This window comes from Zootoca vivipara, chromosome 15, assembly GCF_963506605.1.
Source record: "Zootoca vivipara chromosome 15, rZooViv1.1, whole genome shotgun sequence".
Taxonomy (NCBI): domain Eukaryota; kingdom Metazoa; phylum Chordata; class Lepidosauria; order Squamata; family Lacertidae; genus Zootoca; species Zootoca vivipara.
In genome coordinates, this window is record NC_083290.1 from 36,383,860 (window position 1) to 36,407,729 (window position 23,870).

The 23,870-nt window shown below is 50.2% G+C and overlaps 2 protein-coding genes across 2 annotated transcripts in view; both read left to right on the plus strand.

Annotated features, from left to right (window-relative positions):
• The window catches only part of LOC118097310 (uncharacterized), a 30,225-nt gene extending 12,145 nt beyond the window's left edge, over positions 1 to 18,080 (plus strand). Inside the window, exons 13-32 of the mRNA XM_035140052.2 lie at positions 2,254 to 2,446; positions 3,088 to 3,242; positions 3,895 to 4,001; positions 4,930 to 5,054; positions 5,354 to 5,698; positions 6,193 to 6,338; positions 7,214 to 7,292; positions 7,911 to 8,129; positions 9,117 to 9,260; positions 10,447 to 10,613; positions 11,101 to 11,213; positions 11,871 to 11,989; positions 12,160 to 12,320; positions 12,665 to 12,777; positions 13,560 to 13,684; positions 13,838 to 14,053; positions 15,106 to 15,210; positions 16,592 to 16,681; positions 17,686 to 17,718; positions 17,876 to 18,080. Of these exons, the coding sequence (XP_034995943.2) occupies positions 2,254 to 2,446; positions 3,088 to 3,242; positions 3,895 to 4,001; positions 4,930 to 5,054; positions 5,354 to 5,698; positions 6,193 to 6,338; positions 7,214 to 7,292; positions 7,911 to 8,129; positions 9,117 to 9,260; positions 10,447 to 10,613; positions 11,101 to 11,213; positions 11,871 to 11,989; positions 12,160 to 12,320; positions 12,665 to 12,777; positions 13,560 to 13,684; positions 13,838 to 14,053; positions 15,106 to 15,210; positions 16,592 to 16,681; positions 17,686 to 17,718; positions 17,876 to 18,054 (2,934 nt within the window). The 3' untranslated portion in view covers positions 18,055 to 18,080. The remainder of the gene's footprint in view (positions 1 to 2,253; positions 2,447 to 3,087; positions 3,243 to 3,894; positions 4,002 to 4,929; positions 5,055 to 5,353; positions 5,699 to 6,192; positions 6,339 to 7,213; positions 7,293 to 7,910; positions 8,130 to 9,116; positions 9,261 to 10,446; positions 10,614 to 11,100; positions 11,214 to 11,870; positions 11,990 to 12,159; positions 12,321 to 12,664; positions 12,778 to 13,559; positions 13,685 to 13,837; positions 14,054 to 15,105; positions 15,211 to 16,591; positions 16,682 to 17,685; positions 17,719 to 17,875) is intronic.
• Positions 18,081 to 18,647: 567 nt separating this feature from the next.
• Positions 18,648 to 21,348, plus strand: LRRC26 (leucine rich repeat containing 26). Its single transcript, XM_035139908.2, has 2 exons — positions 18,648 to 19,807; positions 21,077 to 21,348. Exons 1-2 carry the CDS (start codon positions 19,129 to 19,131, stop codon positions 21,346 to 21,348), a joined length of 951 nt encoding a protein of 316 aa, XP_034995799.2. The 5' UTR covers positions 18,648 to 19,128.
• The last annotated feature ends 2,522 nt before the right edge of the window (positions 21,349 to 23,870 follow it).

Genomic DNA, 23,870 nt, shown 5'->3' on the forward strand with positions numbered 1-23,870 from the left:
GGGGTCACCCAAACTGCTTTCGATTCACACCCCGTAAAGCAGCTTAAATTTATACAAGCTTCTTTTTAGAAGCTGATTAGTTCTCTCTCTCTCTCTCTCTCTCTCTCTCTCTCTCTCTCTCTCTCTCTCACACACACACACACACACACACACACACACACACACACACACACACATTTATTTTCCCTCTGCTCCTGAGAAAAATGAATAGGAAGACAAGCAGAGGGTGGGGTCCTTTGCAGGGTTGCCAACACCCTAAATGCTTTGGGGGGGGGGGGAATGCAAGACGCTCTAGGATAGCTCAGGGTTATGGGCCAAATAATCTTGCATTAGAGTATTGGAATACAGTGGTACCTTGGTTGTCAAATGGCTTAGTTGTTGAACAAATCGGCTCCCAGATGCTGCAAACCTGGAAGTAAGTGTTCCGGTTTCCAAACGTTTTTCGGAAGCCGAATGTCTGATTGGCTCCTGCAGCCAATCAGAAGTTGCGCCTTGGTTTTCGAATGGTTTTGGGAGTCGAACAGACTTCCGGAACAGATTAAGTTTGACAACCAAGGTACCACTGTAGATGACGCTTGTGGTCCCTTCCAGCTCCACATTCTATGATTCTATGTACCTTTGGGGGCGTGGGGAACCCACTGGCTCTTCTGCTTATTTTCCAGCTTGAACCTGGGGAGTTGGACAGGGCAGCGGGAGATTCCTCACCCTGATGCTGGTGGGGGCCTCTTGGCTAAGTCCTGGGCTGTTGCTCATGCATCTACCCATCACCAAGGCATTTCAAAAAACCACCAATTAATTAATTGCATTGATATACCCTCCTTCACCCAAAGATCTCAGGGCAGTTCAAAAGATTAAAAAACAGGATAAAAGCACCAATAAATTGTTTGAACAGAAACAAACTAAAACAATAACCCCGCCTCCCACAAACACATTTAAAAGGCTGCAGAATATCAATCAGCCCACAATGTTATTTTTGGAAAGTACTCACTGCACAGATATACATAAAAGGTCAGTGTTGTTGTTGTTGTTTTTTAAACGCAACACAATGCTTTTAAAATGCAACAGCACATTGGGTGCAGACTTCCTCACTGACCAACCGTTTGACTTGGTGGCAGGTAGCCTCAGGTGCAAAGGCAGTCTCTCTTCCCCTCACACCAGCTGTATACCCACCATACTTCATTTAAAACACCTCCCGTTCCAAAAGGAAGCTGGGAATTATAGCTTTGTGAGGGCTGAACTACAGTTCCCAATATTTTTTAAAGGAAGGAGATGAGCATCAGGGATATGGTACACATGCAGCCACCAGCACTGACGGTTTGAAACCAGCTTGGAACAGTGCCCACTGCCCTGTATCTCCCAGCTCTAGAAATTGCATTTTTTGTGTGAGTGCTGCTATTCTTTTTAGGTGTCCCTTGCCCCTTTCACAGAAAAACTACTTGCTTAGGAGTCATGAGAGTTAAATAGATTTAAGTCTGTAGTTTTGAGGTGACATCTCAAGGCAGTTTTTAAATGTTTGATGTTTTACTGTGTTTTTATATTCTGTTGAAAGTTGCCCAGAGTAGCTGGGACAACCCAATCTGATGGGCGGTGTAAAAATAATAAAATAATTACTAAATTATTATTACAAAGAAAGGAGCTCTAAGTCCTGCTGGGTATTTCTGTGTGAGTTCTTGTGCCAGCTTGCCGGTTAGCTCAGTTGTTTGTGGGGTTTTTTCCCTTCAATAATTTTTATTAGTTTTCAGGTACAATAATCCAATGGTAGCCTCATTATAACAATGCCAAGTTACAATACGATTACCAATCCCAATCATTCAGATGCCAAATTATATAATTTAGGTGGCCTTCCGCATACTAGAATTGATGGTTTGATGGTTTACTTTGTTTCTGCGTTCCAAAATCTTATTGATCTCAATTCCATTCCATTCAAAATAACACTCCCTTATACAACAACTGCAATATTAATGGCATACATTGATCCTGACACATTAAATGATTTACAAATCTATAAGTGAAGCACTCATACTATATCCTTATTCCTTCTGTGTGTGACAATGATTCTGTCCATGGTGTTCCTTCCTGTCCGGTTAGCTCAGTTGTTAGAGTGTGGTGCTAATAATGCCAAGGTTATGGGTTTGATCCCTGTATAGGTTCATATTCCTGCATTGCAGGGGGTTGGACTAGATGATCCAATGGGTCCCTTCCAATTCTCTGATTCTATTATTCATGCCAGCTTCTCCCCTCTCTTCTGTGCAGGTAGCACCAGATGGAGTCTCCTTGCTGAGCAGCTCAGACTGTTCCATGGACACAAAGAGCTCCTTTCGCCTCTTACCGGACAAGCGACTGCAGAATCTGTACTTGGGGTTCTGTGTGTTTCAAGGAGTCATCCACACCAAGCTCTACCTGGGGAAGTGCACCACACAGGCATTGTACTTTGTGCTGGATCAGGGTGTGTTCTTTAAAAAGTATACTTGCCCCTCCCTTCCTTCAAGGAGTTCAGGGCAGCAGACATGACTCATCCCTCCCATTTCACAGTTTATCTTCACAACAACCCTGCATGGTAGGAGGCTTGGGTGAGGCAGAATGACTGACACAACACCTGGTACTTCATTGGGGCCCATCTCACACAGCCAACAGTTTGGACTGCTTCATTTTGCTGTGGGGAGGGGTGAACTGTGATGAGCCCAGCTGGTGTGTGTGTGTGTGTGTGTGTGTGTGTGTGTGTGTGAAAGGAAGCCTGGTGTGTTTGTTAGCAGTCTTTGCAGGTTGTGTGAATTAGATTGGAATAATCACTTACAGTTTTTGGAGTTCAAAGGGTTTATTCATGCAAGAACTATTTATAGGTTGGGTGGAGATGAGAGAAAGAAAGACATTTTTTTTAGGAGAGAACAACAACAAAATGGCTCAGGGTTAAGGGGCAGAGTTAACAGAGGCTACAAGCAAGTGCTGTCTAGATTGTTAGACAAACAGTGCCTTGTATGGTTTAAAGAAACACATGTATTGTATTACCTAGAAATTCAGTGAGAAGGAAATGTATTTGTTTTTCTCCAACAGTGTGCACATCATGTTCTTTGCCATTTCCTCCTGCAGATGTGTACTGCCCCCAGTCCAGGGGCTGGCGATCCAGGAAGGACAAATGCCTCTTCTTTGTCTTGGATGCGGCCCTTGAGTGGAGCCAGGCTCTGAAGTTCTGTCAGAGGTTCCATGGTGGGAGCCTGGCCACGCTGAGCAGCCCACAAGATCTGGTGAGCAGTTTCTCTGGTCTGAGCACAGGTATCTGAAATGGCACCCAAGGCTGCCAAGAGTCGTTTGGGCCCCAATGAAGAAAATAAAATAGGTCCCCCACCCAGCAAGGGCTGGCCAGCTAAAAGGTATTTACACAGGATATAAAATAAATTTGTAATCTCATTTTTATGCTAATAATAAACACGATAACATTTGCTTGAATTGGTTTCATTCTGGATTGTTTGGATGTTTCAATGGGTTGTCAACCACTTTGAGATTTCATTTAAAATATAAAGCGGTATATAAATGAAATGAATAATAATAATGACAATTATAGCAATAAATCCCACTGAGGGGGAAATATGGTTTCTATATGTTCCAATGTGGCAACTGTAAATTAGGTTTAAGGTGCCATTTGATGGTTAGTTTATATATTTAAGTTTCTAACACTAATCACTCTGCCACATGATAGGGCTGGCCCTACATAGGTAATGGCGCTGGGCTTCCCAGTCTAGGCTCTTTGAGCTCCTCCCAGCATCTCCTTGACACTCAGGCCTCTCCGCCCTGCTGTCTCTGGTGGCCTTGCATAGTTTGCATCCTTTGGTGTGTGCAAGATACCCACAGCATGTTTTCGACTGGTGAAGGATAAGGACCTTCTGTGTTCCTCCACAGGTCTGGCTACAGAAAGAGCTGAAGGTGAATGTCTGGACTGGGCTTCACAGTGGCAGAGGCTTGTGGCATTGGGCCGATGGAACACCCTTCAACAAAGCCTTGCGGCGGTAAATAAGAACCCCTGAGAGAGAGACTGTGGGGCAGGATGGGTGGATTGAGGCCATTTGTGTGTTAAGATGGCAATCCTATGCACACCTGCTTAGAAGTGCATCTCACGGAACTTAATAAAAACCACTTCTGAATAATCAGTTAATAAATAATAGAAGCAGATATAATGCAGAGAGTTGAACACGCTCGCTGCAAAGTCATCTTGCCATCTGTAGAAGAACCCTGTAAGGTAGGCCATTATCATTGTCACCAAAATTGCATGTGGAGGGAGGTATGGGGAAAGGCTGCAGCTGGGAGAGAGTTAGTTCATCTTAAGCCGCTTTCAAAGGAGTTCTATTTTTATTTAATTCCTTTTTTTTATCATACTGTATGTTGAAAAGTCTCAACCCCTCCAAAAAAATTATCAAAGGAGTTTGAGGTCTCCTAAGGAGCAGGTGGCGCTGTGGTCTAAACTACTGAGCCTGGGGTTTGCCGATTGGAAGGTCAGCGGTTCGAATCCCCGTGACGGGGTGAGCTCCTGTTGCTCAGTCCCAGCTCCTGCCAACCTAGCAGTTTGAAAGCATGCCCCAAAGTGCAAGTAGATAAATACCCGTGTTTCTCATATTATAAGACATGTCTTATATTTATTTTTTCCTCAAAAAAACACACTATGGCTTATTTTCAAGGGATGTCTTATTTTTTTCCTCCTCCTCCTGCCGTGGCCAGCATTGCTGCTGTGCCTATCACTATGTCTTATTTTCAGGGTATGGCTTATATTCCTTGAATGCTTAAAAATCCGGCTATGACTTATTTTATGGGTATGTCTTAAAATATGAGAAACAGGGTAGGTACTGCTCCGGTGGGAAGGTAAATGGCATTTCTGTGCGCTGCTCCTGCCAGGCACCATCTCTGACTTCCCTCACCCTCTCTCATTCTCTTTGGGGCCAGCTTTGTTCTCTCACAGGGTCCCTCTGACGTAGAAACCTGCATGCTGGCCCTGAGTTCCGGCTTCCTGAAGGCCGAGCCGTGCCACCGGCCTCACCGCTGGATATGCCAGGCCTCCCACCAGAGTGGTAAGCAAAGCTGCTTTGGGCTGCAGACATTTTTCATTTCATAGAATCCTAGAGTCGGAAGGGACTTCGGGGGGTCATCCAGTCCAACCCCCTGCAATGCAGCTGTCCCATACAGAGATCGAACCTTCAACCTTGGCATTAGCAGCACCACGCTCTAACCAGCTGAGCTATCCAGGCTGAGTTTTCATGGTATTTTGTATTCGTATTTATGGGGCATTCCTGAATTGCAGGGGGTTGGACTAGATGACCCCCGTGGTCCCTTCCAACCTCACAATTCTGTGATTCTCCCCTCCCCTCAGGCTCCTACGTGACCTTCCCTGAGAAGTCCTTCTTTGGTGCTCTGTCCTCGGACCTGAGCTTCCCTTCGCTGGAGGCTGCCAAGCGGCAGTGCTCTGCCTTGGGCACGGGGTGTGACGCCGTGGTCAGTTCCGCAGGGGGCCACCGCCTTGCCATGGGGACACGCCTTGTGACCCTGGAAGACTCTGACGCCAGTTCGGCTGCTGCCGTGCATGTCAGGACGAGCTGCCGGCCCGGCTACTCTGGGCAGGACTGCCAGTCAATGTGCCCCCGGTGTGAGCCAGGTCTGAGCTGCAACCCACTGACGGGCCTCTGCGATGGATTCCTGCGCTACAGGGAGGCAGCCGGTATGTGCATCTCAAAGCAGTGGGCTTATGGGGCTCTCCTCCCTCCTCCGAGCCTTCCCTAATGCAGCCACCCTCAATCCCCTGCAAAAAAAAAAGAGAGGTCACATTTGGGGGCTTGGAGAAACAGGGTTAAATCAGTCATGGCACTGGCTCCAACCTCCAGCCCTGGAGCCCTGAGAGGAAGGAGGGCTGGTGGCCTTGTTTGGCACCATGGAGCCCTTCAGACCTCCTGCTGCTTCCCCCCCCCCAACCTCCCTTGCCATCTGCTTGCTCCCTTGCCCCAGTGCAAATGGAATTGCAGCTGCATTCAAGCTTGCAGCTCTTCCAGAAGACAGCTTGCCAGGAAGTCTCATGCCTTCTGACTTGAAAACCCTGCTCCTGAGTGCCAGGAGCCAGTGGGCACCCTGCAGTTACTTGGTGCACAAGGGGGTGCAGTTGCCGAGTGACCCCCTGGCACTGCAGTCAGCTAGTAATGGCCAAACTCCTTTCCCTAGCAGCGTATGCCTCTCTGAAGTGCCTGCCCCTGGATGACTGGGTATTTGAGCATGGAGCCTGTGTGTCCTCAGAGCGCTACAGCAGGCAGGACGAAGCAGCCTCTGCTTGCCAGAGGTACCTGGGTGCTACTGTGCAGAAGGTCAAGGTGAGATGGGGTCCCTGCTGGAGACTGGGGGGGGGGAAGAGGAGGAGGCAGGTTCTGGTGAACTTCTCACATTGGAACCACCATAATTTCACTTGCTGTCCTAGACTTATAGAGTTGAGAGGGACCCCAATGGCCATGGAATGGAATGGGTGTGATAATGCCAGCCTCCTGGAGATGGGGTGTGGGATGGGGGCCTGGGTCGTGCTTTGTTTCTAGGGGGGGGGGAGTGCCGGTCCTCTGGGTAGTTGCCCTGGTTGCAAAATTTCCTCAGGGCCAGGAAAAACAAATACATTTAAAACAATTATATGATTTACTGGAACTTCATTGAGATCTTGGTACCGGTATATAGAGATGCATGATAATTAAATAACTTGCTGCAATATGCATGCCTATTTTCACCACAGGGGTAACACTGTCCAACATTTTGCCAGGACCTGGGCTCGCACATCCTTCCCCAAGCCCGGGAAGCATTTGCTTAGGGAAGAAGGCACAATGCTCTGAGAGGGTCTGCCCAGCTTTGGGAAGGAGGCAACAGGGCTCCAGGATCCTGTCACAGCCTCTTGCCTCCTTCCCTAAGCTGGACAAATGCTTCCCAGGCTTGGGAAAGGAGGCGTGATGCTCTGACGGGGTCCAAGAGCCCTCCCTCCTCCTTCCCTCCAAAAAGGTGGTGGCTTTGCGTACTGTTGTCTACTGCCAGAAAAAAGCACTGATCCTGGGACAGGCAAAGTGCTTTGAGCCTGATCTCTCCTGCAACCTCCCTTGGTCTTGCCCCAACCAACCTGGCCAGGGATCAAGGGGGGTGATGATGGGAGCCCAGCAACATCTGACTGCCCCACAGGCTAAGCTGCCCCATCTCTCCCCTTTCTTTTTTTCAGGCCAGGACTGGCTTTGCTGGTGATGAAAGAAGAGGCTCAGAGTCAGGCAGCTTCCATTGGGCTTGCCAGCGACCTGAAGGTGGGAGCATTCTCAGGGGAGAAAAGATAATGATGAAAATTTATTAAATTTGTATGCCGCCTTATACTGGCAGGTCTCAGGGCGGTTCTCAACATAAATTCACAATATCACAATATCACAAAATACATAATAAAAACAAGAACAACCCTATAATCCCACCGCCTCCCCAACACATTTTAAAAAGGCATTGGATGGCATTCAGCCAAAGACCTGATTAAAGAGGAACGTTTTTGCCTGGCACCTAAATCCCCACTCAATCGGTCATCTCTTTTGATGCACTGAAGGGCTTAAAGCCAACATATCCTCGTAGCGCAGAGGCAAAACCTCCTTTTTGGGTGGGGAAGGTTAGGGGTCTTTTGCCCTTTGTCACACTCAGGGGATGTCCTCAGGAGCTGAGTTCCAGGCTGCATACACACCTTACATTTGAAGCACATTCTCCTGCCCCCCCCCTCCTATGTACCCTGAGAGCTGCGTGTTGTTAAGGGTGCTGGGGGTTGTAGCTCTGTGAGTGGTAAACTACAGTTTCCAGTTTTGGGGTGGAGGAAATGTGCCTTAAGTCACACATTGCCAGGAAGAGGTTTCACTTTATTTCTCCCGCTTCATGGCATCCCCACACAGATGTGGACCTGCCTTCTTTCAGGGAGAAGCTGCTCCTTCCTCGGCAGGGCTCGGCTCCCAAGCAGAGGCGAGTGTCACTGCAGGAAGCCAAGGACGCCTGCTACCTGCAGAAGGAGGGCTGCACGGGGCTGCTGAGACTTAGAGGGGCCTATTACCTGGTGGCAGGGACGGTGTTGGTGGACAGCCCTGGCTCGGACGCCGTCCTCTACGTCAAGGCAGGTGAGTGGCTGCTTCTGCTGCATTTGAGATGCAGGAGGACAGGGAGGAGGTTGGGAAGGGGGAATAGCAGTGGGTAGGTGGGTAGGGGGCTGGAACACCTCCCTCCCTCCATTTCAGGGATGCCCCTGAACACTGCACAGCCCAGCAAGGCGCTTTAAAAGTGTCTTGTGGTGGCAGGTTAAAAGCCAACCCAGTGTATGGCAGTCTGAGTGTGTGTGGATTAGAAGCCCCTTTGTCAATGGATTTCAGGAGCCTCTCCCAGAATAAATTCATGCCTGGCTTACTGCCCTTTGACCCATCCTACCTGGGCTGAGGAATGTTTGCAGGTTCAGCTGCATGAGAAGACAGGAAACATCTCCCACTCTGCCTGTGCCCTGTTTCCAAGAGTGGCCAGTCAGATGCTTCCAGGGAGCCCCCAATGAGGGCTGGGAGGCAATTTTATTATTTATTGCTTATTTATTTCAGCCCAAGAGGCTTCCAGTTAAAACAAGGCAGTCCCTGCAGGCTTACAATCTAAAAATCACAACACACACACAAAAGGGAAAAGGGGAGGGGAGGGGAGAGAGAAGCAGCCCTTCCCTGATGGTTTTCAGATGCTGGCTTGAAACAGAGATCCCACTCTGGTGTCAACAAAAGCCTAAGATTTGCTGGAGAGGACCAAAGACCCGGTGGCCAAACACATCACACAAGGCACGAAGGCAGCCCTAACCCCACCTGGCCAGTACCGAGAATTTCCTCCTTAGTCCAGTGCTGAGAGAGGCTTCCTTGTTGAGGCTAGCCATTCCTCCTGTGTATTGGGTGTGTGTCTGTGCTGCCAGGTTCAAAGGCTGCACTTCAAGGCTGCAGGATCTGACCCTTGACACCTCCAGTGACTTCTGCAGGGCCTCCAGCAGACATGCCTCTATCCAGAGTATTGTGAGGCCAGTCAGAGAGTCTGGTGCCTCCAGGTAGCTCACTGCCTTAACCGACAACTCCCTGTCCTTGCAGCCTGCTCCCCCAGCTTCTGTGGGGACGGGTGCCGGCGGCGCTGCTCTCCGTGCTTGAGCACATCGACCTACAACCCCCTGACGGGCCAATGCGATAGGCGCCACCTGCGCTGCGTTCGTCGCTTCACCCCCTCGTGCCTTCATGGTAAGTTGGGGGGGGGGAGCACGAGTGACATAAAAATGCTGCAGCATGACTGAGTGACGCCTTGTTGGCATATGACACCTGCATTCAGAGATCTGCTCTGGTTGCTGATTTGCTCCCACACCGAGTTCAAGGTGTTGCCATTTGCATAGAAAGCCCATGGCAACTTGGGACCAGTTTACCTACGAGATTGTGTGTCTACATGTGCCTATCGACCACTTAGGTTGGCATAATTGGCACTGCTACAGGTGCCACAGATATACTTTGTTATAGTGGTGTGTGTGTACAATTTAACAACAAAACATACAAATTCTATAGCACAACCAAAAATAACATCAAATTGACTTCCCCTCCCCCCCCATCTGTGGTTCCTTTCATTTTATCTTTACTGCTGCATTTCCAAACTAATACCTTGATTATTTATTTTCTCTAATAATTTCCTTGAGTTATCTTTGCTGCTCATTTTACATAAACCTTGCTAACATTTAAAGTTGTTTACATTTTTTTTCCAAATAAATTTCCCCCAGTCTTTGTTAAAATTTCTTTCTTCCTGGTTCCTTACTCCTTCCATAAGTTTAGCCATCTCCGCATACTCCGCCAAGCACCTACTCTTTGGAACTACTCTTTGGAACTCACTGCCTATTGAGATCAAGCAGGTGCTTTCACTGTACTCTTTTCAGCACCTGCTTAAAACGTCCTTGTTTAGGCAACCCTAGCCAGGTGTTTGGAAAGTGGGTGTGAATTTCAGTCTGTTTTAGTACTTTAACTTCTGTATGTTTAAAAGTATTGTCGTTAATTTTCTTGATGTTACTGTTTTATCTTTCGGCAAGCCACTTTGAGGTGTGTGGTGTTTTGTTTTTTAAAAAAATACAATCAAGTGGTGTATCTTTTTTTTTAATGAAAAATAAGTACAAGGCAGGCCTTCTTTTGCTCCATGAACTCCCGCAGTTGGACGCATTTCTTTAGCTTAATCATTTACGCTCATCTTTTCTGGTAATAAAATAACCCAAGTGGCTTTGTGATAAAAGGGAAAGTCAACATAAGAAAAACAAAACAATACGTCATTGGAAATAACAACATTGTCAAGAGGCAGCAGTGCTACGACTTCATAGAGAACAGGCAGGCTAGCGGGTTAGAGTCAGGGTCATGTTGCAAAGCTACTACTGCACTGCCTGTGGTTGTTTTCCAGGTTTGGTGAGCTCGAGATGTCCACATGCTCCTGGCTGGTGGTACTGGGACGGTCGCTGCTATTACGTGGAGGAGCACAGCAGAAAGAACTGGCAGGGGGCAAAAGCCGCCTGCCAAACGTATGGAAAAGACGTGGGCCTCCTGACCCTCAGTAGCGCCAAGGAAAAGGCAGGTTGGGAGCTAGTCATGCTCCCAGGTGGCATGGCTGGTGCTCCTTGCTTCACTGTGGGGTAGCTGCCCATGCACCTTCCCCATTGCCAACCATCTTGGACTCTGCAAAATCAGTAGGTGAGGCCTATTCAGTGATGTTACTACAGGGCCTTTTCAGTGGTGGCTCCCATTTTGTGGAGTGCCCTCCTCACTACTGACTTTTAGGAGGAAATTTCCAAGCATTCCTGTTTGCCAGGCATTTGACGGCTGAAGGACAATGTTCCTGGCAACCAAACCTCAGATCACTGGGTGGGAGAACGTTTCCAACTTCTGGGGTTGTTCTAACTCTTTATAGGCGTTTATACCTACAAACATTTTGTTTCAATATATGGAGCTACGAAGCACATTGATGCTGCCAAAGAGCTGAATGTTCATGTTGTAAATGAGCAGGTTAAACCAGTGGAATGAGCCTCCTCTCCCACCTCCCTCCGTTTCCCCCCTCCAGGCCTGGATAGCAGCCATGGTGCAGAAGAACAGCTGGACAGGGCTGAATGATGTTGACAGAGACGGGACTTGGACATGGGCTGAGGGCCAAGCAGCCAACCTCTCTTCTCCCTGGTGAGTGTTTTGGGGGCAGGTGGCTGCCTTCAAGCAGACATGGGCAACTAGGCCAGCATTGGCAGGAAAGACTCCCTCTGTGCTGGGCCAAGAGTTGAACCCTGGACCTCCAGTCGGGGTGGCCCATCCTGTTTCGCTGCCTGAGGCAAAACATGATGGTGCTATCCTGTGCTACCTATGCTGTCCCCAATTACTGGGGGCATGTGGCTATGGCTTCTGGGTTCTGTCAAAGTCTTGTGAGAGTCCCATGAGATCACGTGCTGTTCTTGCAAGATCACCCTGGAAGCTGCTGCAGCTGCTTCTCTTCGATTCAGTGGAGAAAGTGGTGGTGGTAGGATTCACACCCATGGAGGGGCCCCTTGGATTCTGTCACCTGAGGCAGCTACCTCAGTGTGCCTCACGGAGGGGCCGACCCTGTTCTACAGGCAGAGCAGGTGCTTCACCACTGGCAGAGGGGCTCCCTTGATACATTGATCATCTCCTGCCACCACACTGTCAGAACTGCACCCCCAGCTTACACCTCATTCCAGGTCCCCATTGTCCTTCCTTCTCTGTCTGGCATGTGACTTTGGCTTCCTTGGCACCTGCCGTTCCTTGTCGAGAAGTTGGTGGTCCCAGCCGCGTCCGCGTGTGATCCTTTTTTGCTTCCCTCGCTAGGTTGGCGGACACACAGCTTGCTACCGGGGGCTGCCTGGAGATTGGGCCGCAGGGAGAGGGGCAGATGGCTGCATCCTCCTGCTCCAAGCTCAAGCCGTGGGTGTGCGAAGGGCCGTTGGGTAAGTGCTTGTCAGGACTTTGGAAGGGGACAATGTCACCAGGTCCCAATGCTCTCACCCGGCTCTCTTGGCCAGAGAGCTTCTGCTCCACTGAATGGACTTTGGGAATGATGGGCTGTGGCCATAATCAGGGCCTCGTTCTGGATAATATCCCCCCACCTCCTCCTCAGCACCCCGGAGTTCCTGCCCGACAGAACCTGGGTGGAGCCACTGGAATGGCAGCTGCTACTTCTGGGACCCCTCCTTGGCCAGCGGCTGGCAAGAGGCCCTGCATGCCTGCCGGAGGTTCAAGAAGACAGAACTGCTGCACCTGACCTCTCCGCAAGAAAGGGTATGGCTTTTCCGTACCAGCATCCCTCCAGAAGCACAGGGCTCCTCATGATGACCTTTGATGCCATGTGGCCCATGGATTTGGGCTGCCGTTTCCAGGATGGCTTCCTCACTGGCCCTCCTCTCAGCCTGCAATCAAGGGCCAAGTGGTGCTTGCCCTAGGGAAGCCCAAGCCCTCTCCTTCCTCAGTATTGACCTTTCTGGAGAACCCTGTGCCACCCTGTACGTGCCCAAGTCCCCACCCCTCTCTGTGCAGGGAGGCAGGTGAAAGGTCAACTGAGGCATCATGGGATGGTTGCCTTCTTTCCACCCACCCTGAGGTAGCAGTTGCCATGTTTGTTCCAGGACTGGGTCCGCTCAAACTTTGGAGGCTCCTTCTGGACGGGTTTGAATGACTTGAAGGAGGAATCTGTCTTCCGGTGGACAACACAGGAGCCCCTCAGCGAGCAGATGGCACAGTGAGCTCCTTCAGGGCCCTTCCCCCCTAGATATAACTGCCCTGTGCTGGGGAAGATCATGCCCCACCAAGCTTGAAGTAGATCAGCTCAGACACCCCACCCAACAATGTTATTATTTTGTAATAGAAAATAGCTCAGCTTAATCCAAAATGACCCAGTCGCCATTGCAGGCCCTGACTGGGCACATGCGATGGGATCCAATCCCAACCCAACTCCTGTGGGCCTCCTCCCTTATCCATCGGAGCTTCCTGACATCAGTGGCTGGGAAAACTGCATTTTCCATTCCTCCTTATACCTGGTGTGCTGTATAACCAGCCTGCATCCCTTCTGTCTGTCTGTCTGTCTGTCTCTCTTTCTCCCCCCCTTCTGCCTGCTGCCACCATCAGTGTAGCAACCAATGAACAATGGGGCTGGAAGGAACATACTGTAGTTTGAAGGACTGTTGCTGGATGAGAGCTTAGGGGAAGGAGGGAAGGAAGTGAACACTGCCCTAGCTCAGATGAGAATCTGAGCAATGGAAGAATTGGTTGGGAGGGTCATGGTGTTCATCTCATATTTGAGGAAAGCATTGCATTTTGAACCAGGAAATATGAGATGTGGAAATACCTCTGATGATGAATTGAATTTATATGCCCTGGAGTGCTGGCATCCTAGTTGAGAGCATTTGCAAAATTCCTTTTGGAGGGAGCTCTTGCGACACACACACACACACACACACACACACACACGGAGCCCTGGAGCAGAAACAACCCTCTTCCTTTTGCTTTTGTGTGTGGGGAAAGGTACCTGAAGGATGATATGGCTGATGGGGGCCTGAAGGACTGTGTGTGGTTTAACTCATCAACGGGGCTTCTCAGCGATGCCAGCTGCAAGGAGGAGAGGTCCTTCCTGTGCAAATGTAGTGAAGGTAATTTGTTTATTTGTTGAATTTGTGAGTTGCTTTATCTTGCCCAGGGCAACCCAAAGCTTCTTAAAACCAACCCAACCCTCCTCCCCTGAAGGTGGTTTTAATTGTGGAGCATTAGTTAAGCTGGCCACACCATGTTTCCCTTCCCAGCAGCCACAGAATGGTTTGATGAGCAACCTGGCCATGGCGTGGCAGGAGAGCCGTCCGTGCTGTACCCCTCCGCTGAGAGCCTGGAGCAAGCGAAGCAGGAGTGCATGATGGAGCACAGCGTGTGTGCCGCCGTCCTCCAAACAGGGACTGGCTTCTATCTGATAAGCTCCATGGACAGCATTGTCCCCAAGCCGGATTCAACGCTTTACAGGTGGACCAGTAAGTGAGTCTTGCGTAGGGAGGGGAAGAGAACCCTCTTTGTGTCCTCTGCCTGAAGGGCGTGGTGGTTCCCCCTTGCAGCAGAGTGGAGCTTCCAGGTGTAGTGGCAGTGCACTTCTCTCCAGGGAGAAGGAGGTCCTTGGGGGCTTTCAGAAGGATCCCTCAAGCCCCTGTGAGCAGCAGGGGTGCTGGACTAGATCTTGCCAAGATCAGCAGGGCGCTCTTCTTATGTCCTTGTGTGAGAGAGGCATCACTAAGGTGTAATTCTGAGGCATGTTTTTTTACCTTGGAGTCAGCACTGCCTGCCCAGGGGCAGAGTGCCGCCCCCAATGATCTGCAGCATGCCTGCATTCTGGCTGCTCCGGTGAGGAGCACATGCGCCAGGTCATCCAGGCCTGCAATGCAAAGGCCTTAGGGTCTGTCCAAACTGGGGTTAATGCAGATCGTGAACCACTCACGCCTACTTTATTCCTCCCTCATCCATGTGGGGGTCCTCCTCCAACATCTCCTCCCTAAGTCCAGAGATTCCTTGTGCTTTGAAAATCCAAACAGGGGAGTTGCATGGGTTGCACTAAGCCCAGGTATGGACAGCCCTTTGTTGAGAGCTGCTTCCGCCTCTTCACTGCCATGTGCAAGACATGAAACTGGTGCAGCTTTCCCTGTTGATTAAAGGAAGAACTTCATCTGCTGGACTTCTGTGCATCATGCTGATGTTATAGAGCAGCGAATAAGCAACGGGGGGAAAGCGTCACGCCAGCTGCAGTCAGTGGGCCAGCCTAAAAGGCAAAGCCAATGTCCATCTTGGCCTCCTTTCTCTGCCCTCATTGGCTTGCCTGAGAGCCAAGTTGAAATAACAACAGCAACAGTTGCTCAAGTCAGGCGTTTGATGAGAACATCCTGCTGGCTTTTAATGGCGTGTGTTCTGTAGCGAAGCCCCAGAAACGTGGTTGCTTGGATGAGAGAGCTGTGTGATGTCAGCTGCTTCTGGGGCCACGATGCTCTTCCCTCTCGTGCCTGAGCCCTGCTGCACTCATCACTCTGTTTTCTTTCAGTCTGTGCAGAGGGCTTCAGCGGCCCCTCCTGTCATAGGGCCTCGGCACCCCCACCACGACCTGCCTGCGACTGCAGCGGTCGATTCCAGACAACGGCTGAGAAAGGTGAGGGAGCCGGCAGTTGTTGTCACAGAGCATCTCTTGGGGAGCAGCAGTGGCTCGAGAAACTTGTTTTTTCTGGCCTGTGCCAACATTCCAGTGGGTTACAAAGCATTGCTGGCGGGCTGTGGCCACTTAGGAGTGCACAAGTACCTGCTCAGTTGCAGAGCACCAAACCTGGATGAATGCAGTTGTTCATCCTATCAGTTTTGTGTGTGTGTGTGTGTGTGTGTGTGTGTGTGTGTGTGTGTGTGTGAAAGAGAGAGAGAGAGAGAGAGAGAGAGAGAGAGAGAGAGAGAGAGAGAGAGAGAGAGAGAGAGAGAGAATGCATACCTGTGTGTAGCTGCTCTCAGCAGGACATCCTGTTCCTGCCAGCTGTCCTGGGCAACCCCAGTGACAGAAACCTGCTTGTTGCAGAGGCGGGTGGGGACAGCGGGCACAGAGAAGTCTGTTTACTTTCCTGACGGAACAGGTTCCTATGCTTTCCTTTTGACGTGGCATAGCTGCATTCATGTCCCCACTTATTCACGAGTAAGTTCCATTGAATTCAACAGGACTCATTTCTGAGTAGACATGGTTAGTATGGTGCTGTTAAACATGATCTGCCCTCTCACTCTGGAGGCGATGAATTTCTTCCCCCTTCTCCTGGATTGTATTCTGGGTCTCTCCCACCCCCTTCCTATCCTGGTCTGCTTTCTTTTCCTCTTGAGAAAGGTGCCATCAGAAGGTGAGCCTGATGCTGTGCTGGGCCCTGCAAAATGGGTGCATATGTCTTCACTGAGTCATGGAGAAACAGAGGTAGAGGGAGGTCTAAGTGGGGTGGGTGGAAATACAGACTTCCATTTTTGTGGCAGCAGCAATTGGATTCTTTAGATATTAGATTCAGGAAGCAAATTTGCTCCTTCGGTTAACAGTGAATGACTTCAGCAGACTCTCTTGCGCCTGGTGCATGACCCTAGCTAGTCCTTAGATCTTCTTGCAAATGGAACTTTCTGACCCAGCCTTCAGCCTTGTACATCTGGGGCTTGGGCTCTGTTACTTCAGCAATGGTGGAAAGCCACAGGCTGAGGTGCTTGGGGGTGGGAAAGGCATTCCAGAGCTGTGGGACAGCCCCTTCCCTAGCCCTTGGAGGGTGTTTTCACCAGAGTCTGGCACTGTCCAGTCCTCCTACCATGTTGACCCCACCATTTCCTGGTTCTGTCATCCTTCCCTTGCACAGAGTATGGGTTTTGTGGTGTTAGAAGGGGGAGAGAAGTTGACTTAAACCATTTTACACTGGTGGTAGCATAGGCATTTGCATAGTTACGGTACATCCTGCTGAGTAGGAAGAGGAGGCGGTGAGTCTGAGGTTTTGCCTGAGACAACTAAGGGGCCTTTCTTGTTGCAGTCTGTGGTGTCCCAGTGCAGACGTGTGTGGAGGACTGCCGGCAAATGACAACCTGGAGCAATTGCTCGCTCTGCCTTCCTGCCTGTACTGGTAAGCAAAGAGCCCCTGCCCTGTGAGTTGGGTTGGGAGCACATGGGCAAACCCTCTGCATTCTCTGGACCCTCAGTCTCTGGGCTCAGATTTCCAAGGATAACAGCTTTCTTTCTTAAAACAATATCCTTGGTGTGTTATTCCTTGGCATGGCATGGAGTAAATAGCCTGAGTCCTGCAGATCCTTACAAGCCACTTTGCAGGACTTCAATCTTTCTGCAAGGTAAACAGAATAAAAATAAACATTGCAAAGCCCAAGTTCCCCACCGAAGCAGAGCTACTTGCCAGACCTTGGCTTCTTTGCATATGGAGAGGTATTTTGCTAAACCTGCCTGAGCCACTGAAAACCGGCCTTACCAGGCTTCATTCTTCTTCATTTATTTGTTTTGTGCATTTGTACACTTTCCTGGCTGTGCTGGCAAGCTGAGCAGAGGTGCATGGCCTGCTGTTTACAGCAGGATCCCAATGGATGCAATGTTAAGTGTTGTTGAATTTGGGCCTGGTGATGTGGAAGAGGGTGAAGCACTCAGGGGCTTCTGGCAGCCGGTACCTCTTACTTTGGGTGGGTGAGGGGGCACTACAGGTGGCCAGGCTGTGTCTTGTGGCCACTAGTACAGCACAAGTCCAGTGACACCAGATCTATACACTTGCTGCCCAGTTCCTTAAACTGCGAAGCTCCTTGCCATTTACCTGTTGACTGGGCTGGTGGGCTGCTTCCTTGCTAGCTTCGTCTGACTGGTTGCTGGCTGCTTCCTTTCTGCCAGAGCACCAGCCCTAAAAGTTGGGATTGTGCTTTGTATCAGCAGCTCCACCTCCTGCCCCTGCCATGCCCCACCTCTTTATTTCTATCTTTAATAAATGTATATCCTGCCTTTCCTCCCAAAGATGGCCAGGGTGGCAGTGAGTAACAAAACATTAGCAAAATCCTTTCAATACATCTTAAAATGCTTCCAGTGCAGAGGCAGATCGGAAAAAGTCTCAAACGGAAAGTCTTGTTAGAGGAGGGAGGTCTTCAGCAGAAATAGTACCTCCCTTATGCTGCCTCTCCCAGCAAGGAGCCCTCTTTGGGTAGCTGAAATGCTTCTTCAGCTGACATCTTTGTGCTGGCAGGAAGGGGTCCAACACAAGACCCTCTTCCCTCCTTGGGTTGGCCTAGGCTTGGAGAAGTCGGCAGGCACGGAACCAGCCACCCAGTGTGCTCTCTTTTCCTCTTTCCCCCAGAAGTGACCCTGATGAGCGGCCTAGATCCTGAGGAGCTGGCCCTCATCACCATGGTCCAGTTCAAAGTGCTGCACTCTCTCAACCTCACCACAGAAGATGAAAGGGACCGGGGAAACTCCTCCAAAATCATCTATGATGCCAAATACCCATGATGCTGTTTTCGCATCCTGGAGGAAGGAAGGAAGGAAGGAAGGAAGGAAGGAAGGAAGGAAGGAAGGAAGGAAGAAGGAAGGGTACAATAAAAGGTTTTTTTGGGGGGGGGTCATCCCCTCCTATCTTCTTGAGGCTTGCATCCCGAGTGTTCCTGTTTCCATTGGGAGCTTGGCTGCATGGATGGGCCCCTTCCCAGCAGCAGGGGCTCAGGGTAAAGTGGCAAATTTGGGTGTCCCATTTGTAGAGGGAGGGAGTTGTGACACCTTTCCACTCCGGTTGGTCAGCCAGATGCCACAATGGGAAACCCACAAGCACGACCTGCGTGCAAGAGCAACTCTCCTCTCCTTTGGCTTCCAGCAACAGCTATTCAGAAGTGTAGGCAAGGCCCTTGGGAATCCCAGTTCCAGCCTCATGAGCATGTTGTTGTATCATTCCTCCTCCTCAAATTTGCCTAGTCCTTCTCCTGAAGCCATCCAAGCTGACTGTCACCCACCTCTTGTGGTGTGAATCCCCTCAGCTATAACTATGCCTTGTGTTTCAAGGCTGACCTTACCTTACATGCTTCTTGCTGCAAGTCTGAAATGCTGCTCTGAGGAGGGCAGGGTGAAGCACACTAATAAGTAAACCAGTTAACTTGCCTGGCATGACGTGCCAGGGCAGCCTGAAAGCAGGAGCCGAGGGATGATGCCAGGCAAAGCCGGGAGCCGGCTTGTCCCAGTGCAGCCTGGTGTGGCTCTTTCGGAGGAGACAGGCTGGGCCCAGGAGGAAGCTGTGGCTTTGCCCCTTGGCAGGCGAGGCTGCCCTGTTAAAATATTTGCTAAGGAAGAGCAAAAGCTCCACCCACCATCAGCTACACCCAGGAGAAGAGCAGCCAAGTTAATAGCTGGGCAGAAGCAAGGCTGGCATGCAGGACTCTGCTGGAGCAAGGGCAGCTGCTAAGAAGGGGAGCCCCAGAATTGCCCTCTCTGGTGCGGCTCCTCCTTTTGCAGGGAAAGGCTGGTGGGTTGGGAGGTTTTCGGCACAAGCTGTGAATTCTGGCCCAGGAGTCAGGGTGGGCATGAAGAGGAGGCTCCATGGCTTGGTGCGGTAGAAGCCAGGTCCTCCCCTTGCCAACTTCAGGCTCTGGCCTTACTCACTGCAGTTGCTTTCAGACCTTTGCCACCTTCGCCTTCCTCCTCCTCCTCTACCCATCCCCAAGCTCCTCTGCCTGCCCAGCTGTTTGCAGCTGTACCTCTGGGGAAATCAACTGCATGGAGCACAAGCTGCGCTGGGTGCCTGAAGATCTTCCAGCCAATGCCACCACTGTCCTGCTGGACTACAACCGCATTGCTACCCTCCAGAACCGCACCTTTGTCATCCAGGGCGCCCTGCGCCACCTCAGCCTTCGGAGCAACATCCTCGGGGTCATCCACCCCCAGGCCCTGGCTGGCCTCAGTGAGCTGCGGGAACTGGACCTGAGTGGGAACTACCTGACTGTCCTGCAACCCAATACTTTCCTCCCCGTGCCGAGGCTGAGGATGCTGAACCTGGGGAACAACAAGCTCTTGACACTGGAGCCAGAGCTGCTCAGGTCTTTGCCCCACCTCGAGTCTCTGTCTCTGCAGGGCAATGCGCTCGTCTCGCTCTCGCCCGACCTCTTCAGCAACCTGCCTTACTTGCATTTCCTCAGGCTGCACAACAACCCCTGGGGGTGCACCTGTGCCATCCAGCCCCTCTACCAGTGGCTCACTGACAACGTGGAGAAAGTCCCAGGTGAGCAGGACTCAACAGGGAAGGGGTTGGAAAGCTCACCTGTAGCTGGTGGCTTTAACAACAGCAATCACATTTATTTATTGTTTTATTTCATGAAATTTATAAACAGTAGACCCACAGCTTAGGGGCTTAGGCACATTTAACTTGTGCACATTTAGCTTTATGCGCTTGGCAAAAAAAGGAAAGAAATTAAATCATTTTTTAAAAATGAGTGTCGGGGGGGGGGAGATGTTGACAATTCCACCAACTACTGCACCTGTGTTTTGACTCTACACAATTTTGGCTTTAGGCACTATTCCTGAAATGTAACCCCCATGTAAGATAAGAGTTGACTGTACTGCTTGATTGCAGAAAACCTCAAAGTGGTTGAAATTTTTATTTTCAGTTCTCTTCCCCAGTTATCTCCACTACCCTTCAAAGTTCCAGCAATACTAGTCTGTGAACGCGTTTTCTCAAAATGAATAAATAAATTGGAGCCATAACAATTTTTTTACCGGGGGGGGGGGGGATTCAGTTTCCCCAAGCAGCTTGCAAAAAAATAAATACATGGTGTGTGGTGGGTGAAGTGGGGCAGCTGGGTGCAACTGGTTCTTATTATAGCATCATCAGCTCCTTTAGAAATGACTAACCATCTGTTTGTTCATTTAGAGTTGTATCCAACAAAGTTCAAAGCAGACCCATTGGAACAAATGAACCTAAGTGTACATTAGTTTCAGCGGGTCTCCTCTGAGTAGGACTAACACTGGATACAACCTTTATTTCTAAATTAGATTTCTTCTCTGCCAGACACCCAGGGTGGGTCACAACTGTCTCGGGTTTGGCAATTAATCATGTGGAAGACATATTGATGGATTTTTATGGAGGTTATGCGACCCTGTCAAGCACCATATGGAATTGCTGTTTTGATTTCTTTACTGGCTAACTTTAGAACAGCAGGTGCCTTGGTCTCCCTAAAACAGGCTTCCTCAACCTCGGCCTGCCAGATGTTTTGAAACTACAATTACCATCATCCCTGACCACTGGTCCTGCTAGCTAGGGATCATGGGAGTTGTAGGCCAAAAACATTTGGAGGGTCAAGGTTGAGGAAGCCTGCCCTAAAAGGTCCTAGCAGAAGCAACCTCCAAGCAATCCACGTTAATTTCTTTGGCAGGCAGCTTAAGAGCTTAAACCGGTTTGTGCTTGTTGGTTAGCAATCCTCTGGTCCAACTTCCCCAACTGCTGCAATAACCACAGCCTTGCCCTGAGTCTCTGTGTCTCTCCCTTTTCCAGAGGTGGACTCTGTCTCTTGCAAACGCCCCACACAGCTCACCCAACATCCCATCGCTGCCATTGGAAACGAGTCCTTTGCTCACTGCTGGGAGCCCTGGCTGCAAGTAAAAGATTATGCTTTCTTCCTGCTCATTGGCCCGTCTACCTTCTTAGCCAGCATCTGCGTCTGCATCCTCTTCGGCTCGCTAGCAGTGGCCCAAGCAAAGATCCTCAAGGTGTCGTCCATCCGGCCAGGCGCCCTGGCAAGGCGTGCAGAGCGCAGTCCTCGCTAGCCAAGCTGCGCCTCCAAACTGCCACTGTTTTGATGACTCCCCCTCGCTCTCTATGGCGCAGTCACGCAGTGGCCCTGCGATGTGGGTCACTGTTACTCCTGGTTTGTTGACGGTATTGAGGGTTTACCTGGATGAGAACATGAGAAAGCCTTGGGTAACAATGTGGGTGTGCAGCTAGAAAGCAGGAGACAGGTTTGTGGTGAAGTGGCAGCAAGTGGCTTCTGGACCTTTCCTCCTATCCCACCCTTTGACCCTGGAAGAAGTGACCCCTACCAGCTCAGTCCAAGATCACAAGCCAGCCTTGAGCCAAAGGTGACATGCTAGAAGTTTGTGAAATTATGGCCAGCATAGAGAAAGGACAGAGAAATGAAGCTGAATGTGGGAAGATCCAGGACAGACAAAAGAGTCTTTCTTTGTGCAGCACGGAGATAAACTGTGAAACTCGCTTCCATTGGGAGGCAGTGATGACCACCAACCTAGATGGCTTTCAAAGAGGGTTAGACAAATTCATGGCTATTGGTGGCTACGAGCCATGATGGCTAAGCTCTGCCTCCACAGTTGGGAGGCACTAAATGCTTCTGATTACCAGCTGCTGGAAACCACAAGAGGGGAAAAGGCCCATGTGCTCAGGTCCTGATTGTGGGTTTTCCAAGGTGAGAACGGATGCTGGACAAAATGGGTCCCCCATTGGCCTGATCCTGCAGGACTCTTTTCATGTTCTTGCCAATAGAAATGCGACTGGGTGGAGCAGTGTTGGCACCTGCAGCTGTGATCAGAGGCAGTGCTGAACACCCTTCTTCTGCTCTGCACCATCACTGGATAGAGTGTGTTTTGCAGCCACTAGCACAGCAGAGGTCAGGGGGCACCGGGGGAGCCAATCAGCATCCAGCTAGCGCTATATAGCAGGGGCCAGCAAACTTTATCAGTAGGGGGCTGGTCCACTGTCCCTCAGACCTTGTGGGGGGCTGGACTATATTTTGAAAAAAAGAACGAATTCCTATGCCCCACAGATAACCCAGAGACTCATTTTAAACAAAAGCACACATTCTACTCATGTAAAAACACCAGGCAGGCCCCACAAATAACCCAGAGATGCATTTTAAATAAAAGGACACATTCGACTCATGTAAAAACATGCTGATTCCGGACTGTCAGTGGGCTGGATTTAGAAGGCGATTGGGCTGGATCCGGCCCCTAGGCCTTAGTTTGCCTACCCATGCTATAAAGCTATCAGGTGTTGGGCCAACTCCGTCTGAGACCTGCTTCTCTTCAGTTTAAGAAACCTTCTTGGCACTTGTCCTCTTTGCATGGCACAGCAAGTGTTCTGAGATGATGCCACATAAGCCCCTGAGGAAGAGTAACTTGCCCAATAACTGCAAGCCTGCAGCAAAAAGGTAAGGTTCGAACACAGAGACCAGCAACCAATCCTGTGGCACACCCAAATTTGTGACTCTGAGATGGCTGGTTGGGTGGGCTGGCTTCTCAGGATGGGAAGGATACAGTGAGGCCTGAGCCAGCACACACCTCTGCACAAGTTTCTGTTGCACTTAGGAGAGCTTTAGTGTCTGAACAAACATAGAGGGGAGAGGATGGATGTGGCAGGCATGTATGTGGTGCCAATTCAGCTCCTTAGATGGGGATGTGGGTCGATGCTATGCCTAGACTGAGGTGGCCACTGGATGCCTCCTATGGTGACTGCAAAATGGCTGCCTTTTCATCCTGGAGGTTGGAAAGCTGCTGACCCCTTTCAGCCTGCAGCTGAGCCCAAGCAAGGCTGCTCCCCCAAATGGGTAACCAGAGACCGAATCTTACTCTTCCACACACATTCCCACCCATCTACTCCACAGACAAGGCCGGCAAGATGGCGGCTAAGGAGCAGCAGCCCCACGCTGCTCTCTGATGTTACAGATAGCTACAGATTAATATTGCTTAATATTGCTCGTTTCAAATGCCCTTGCCATGCTTTTTAGAGCTAGTAGTTTTATTGCCTGTTAAGCTTTAGTTAACACCGACTCCAGCCTAAGTGATTTATCACCTCCTTATCTCACTGGCACTTGGCCGCTGGAGGTTTGCCTACCTCAACGAAACATCTCTCCAAGTGCAACTATAAAGAGGAGAGAGGAGAGAGTACTGAGCTCTACTTACACCTTGGAATTCCACGCAGCTGGTGGGGAACAGCGGGGGCAGTAACTAAAGTTAACATCACCGGAGGGCTCCCAACGCCGTCGGGAAGTATAGTCTCTTCGGCAAGTAAGATGGCGGTTCAAGCCAGATAGGATCTCACCGCTCTCCTCCCCTCAACGTTTCATCTGCCACGGTCGATGTAAGTAATGCTGCTGTAAAAAATCCATTTTGTCTATCCCCCTCTATCTCCGACTGCTAGATCGTGAACTGTCGGAAAGCCTGGCATGCTGTGGACCACAGCCACTTCTAATTAATTAACCAGACGTGAAGCTTTTGGGAAGAACGTTATTTAACGAGTGGAGTGCTAATTCCAGCTTGCCTAACTGGGACTAAGCTCT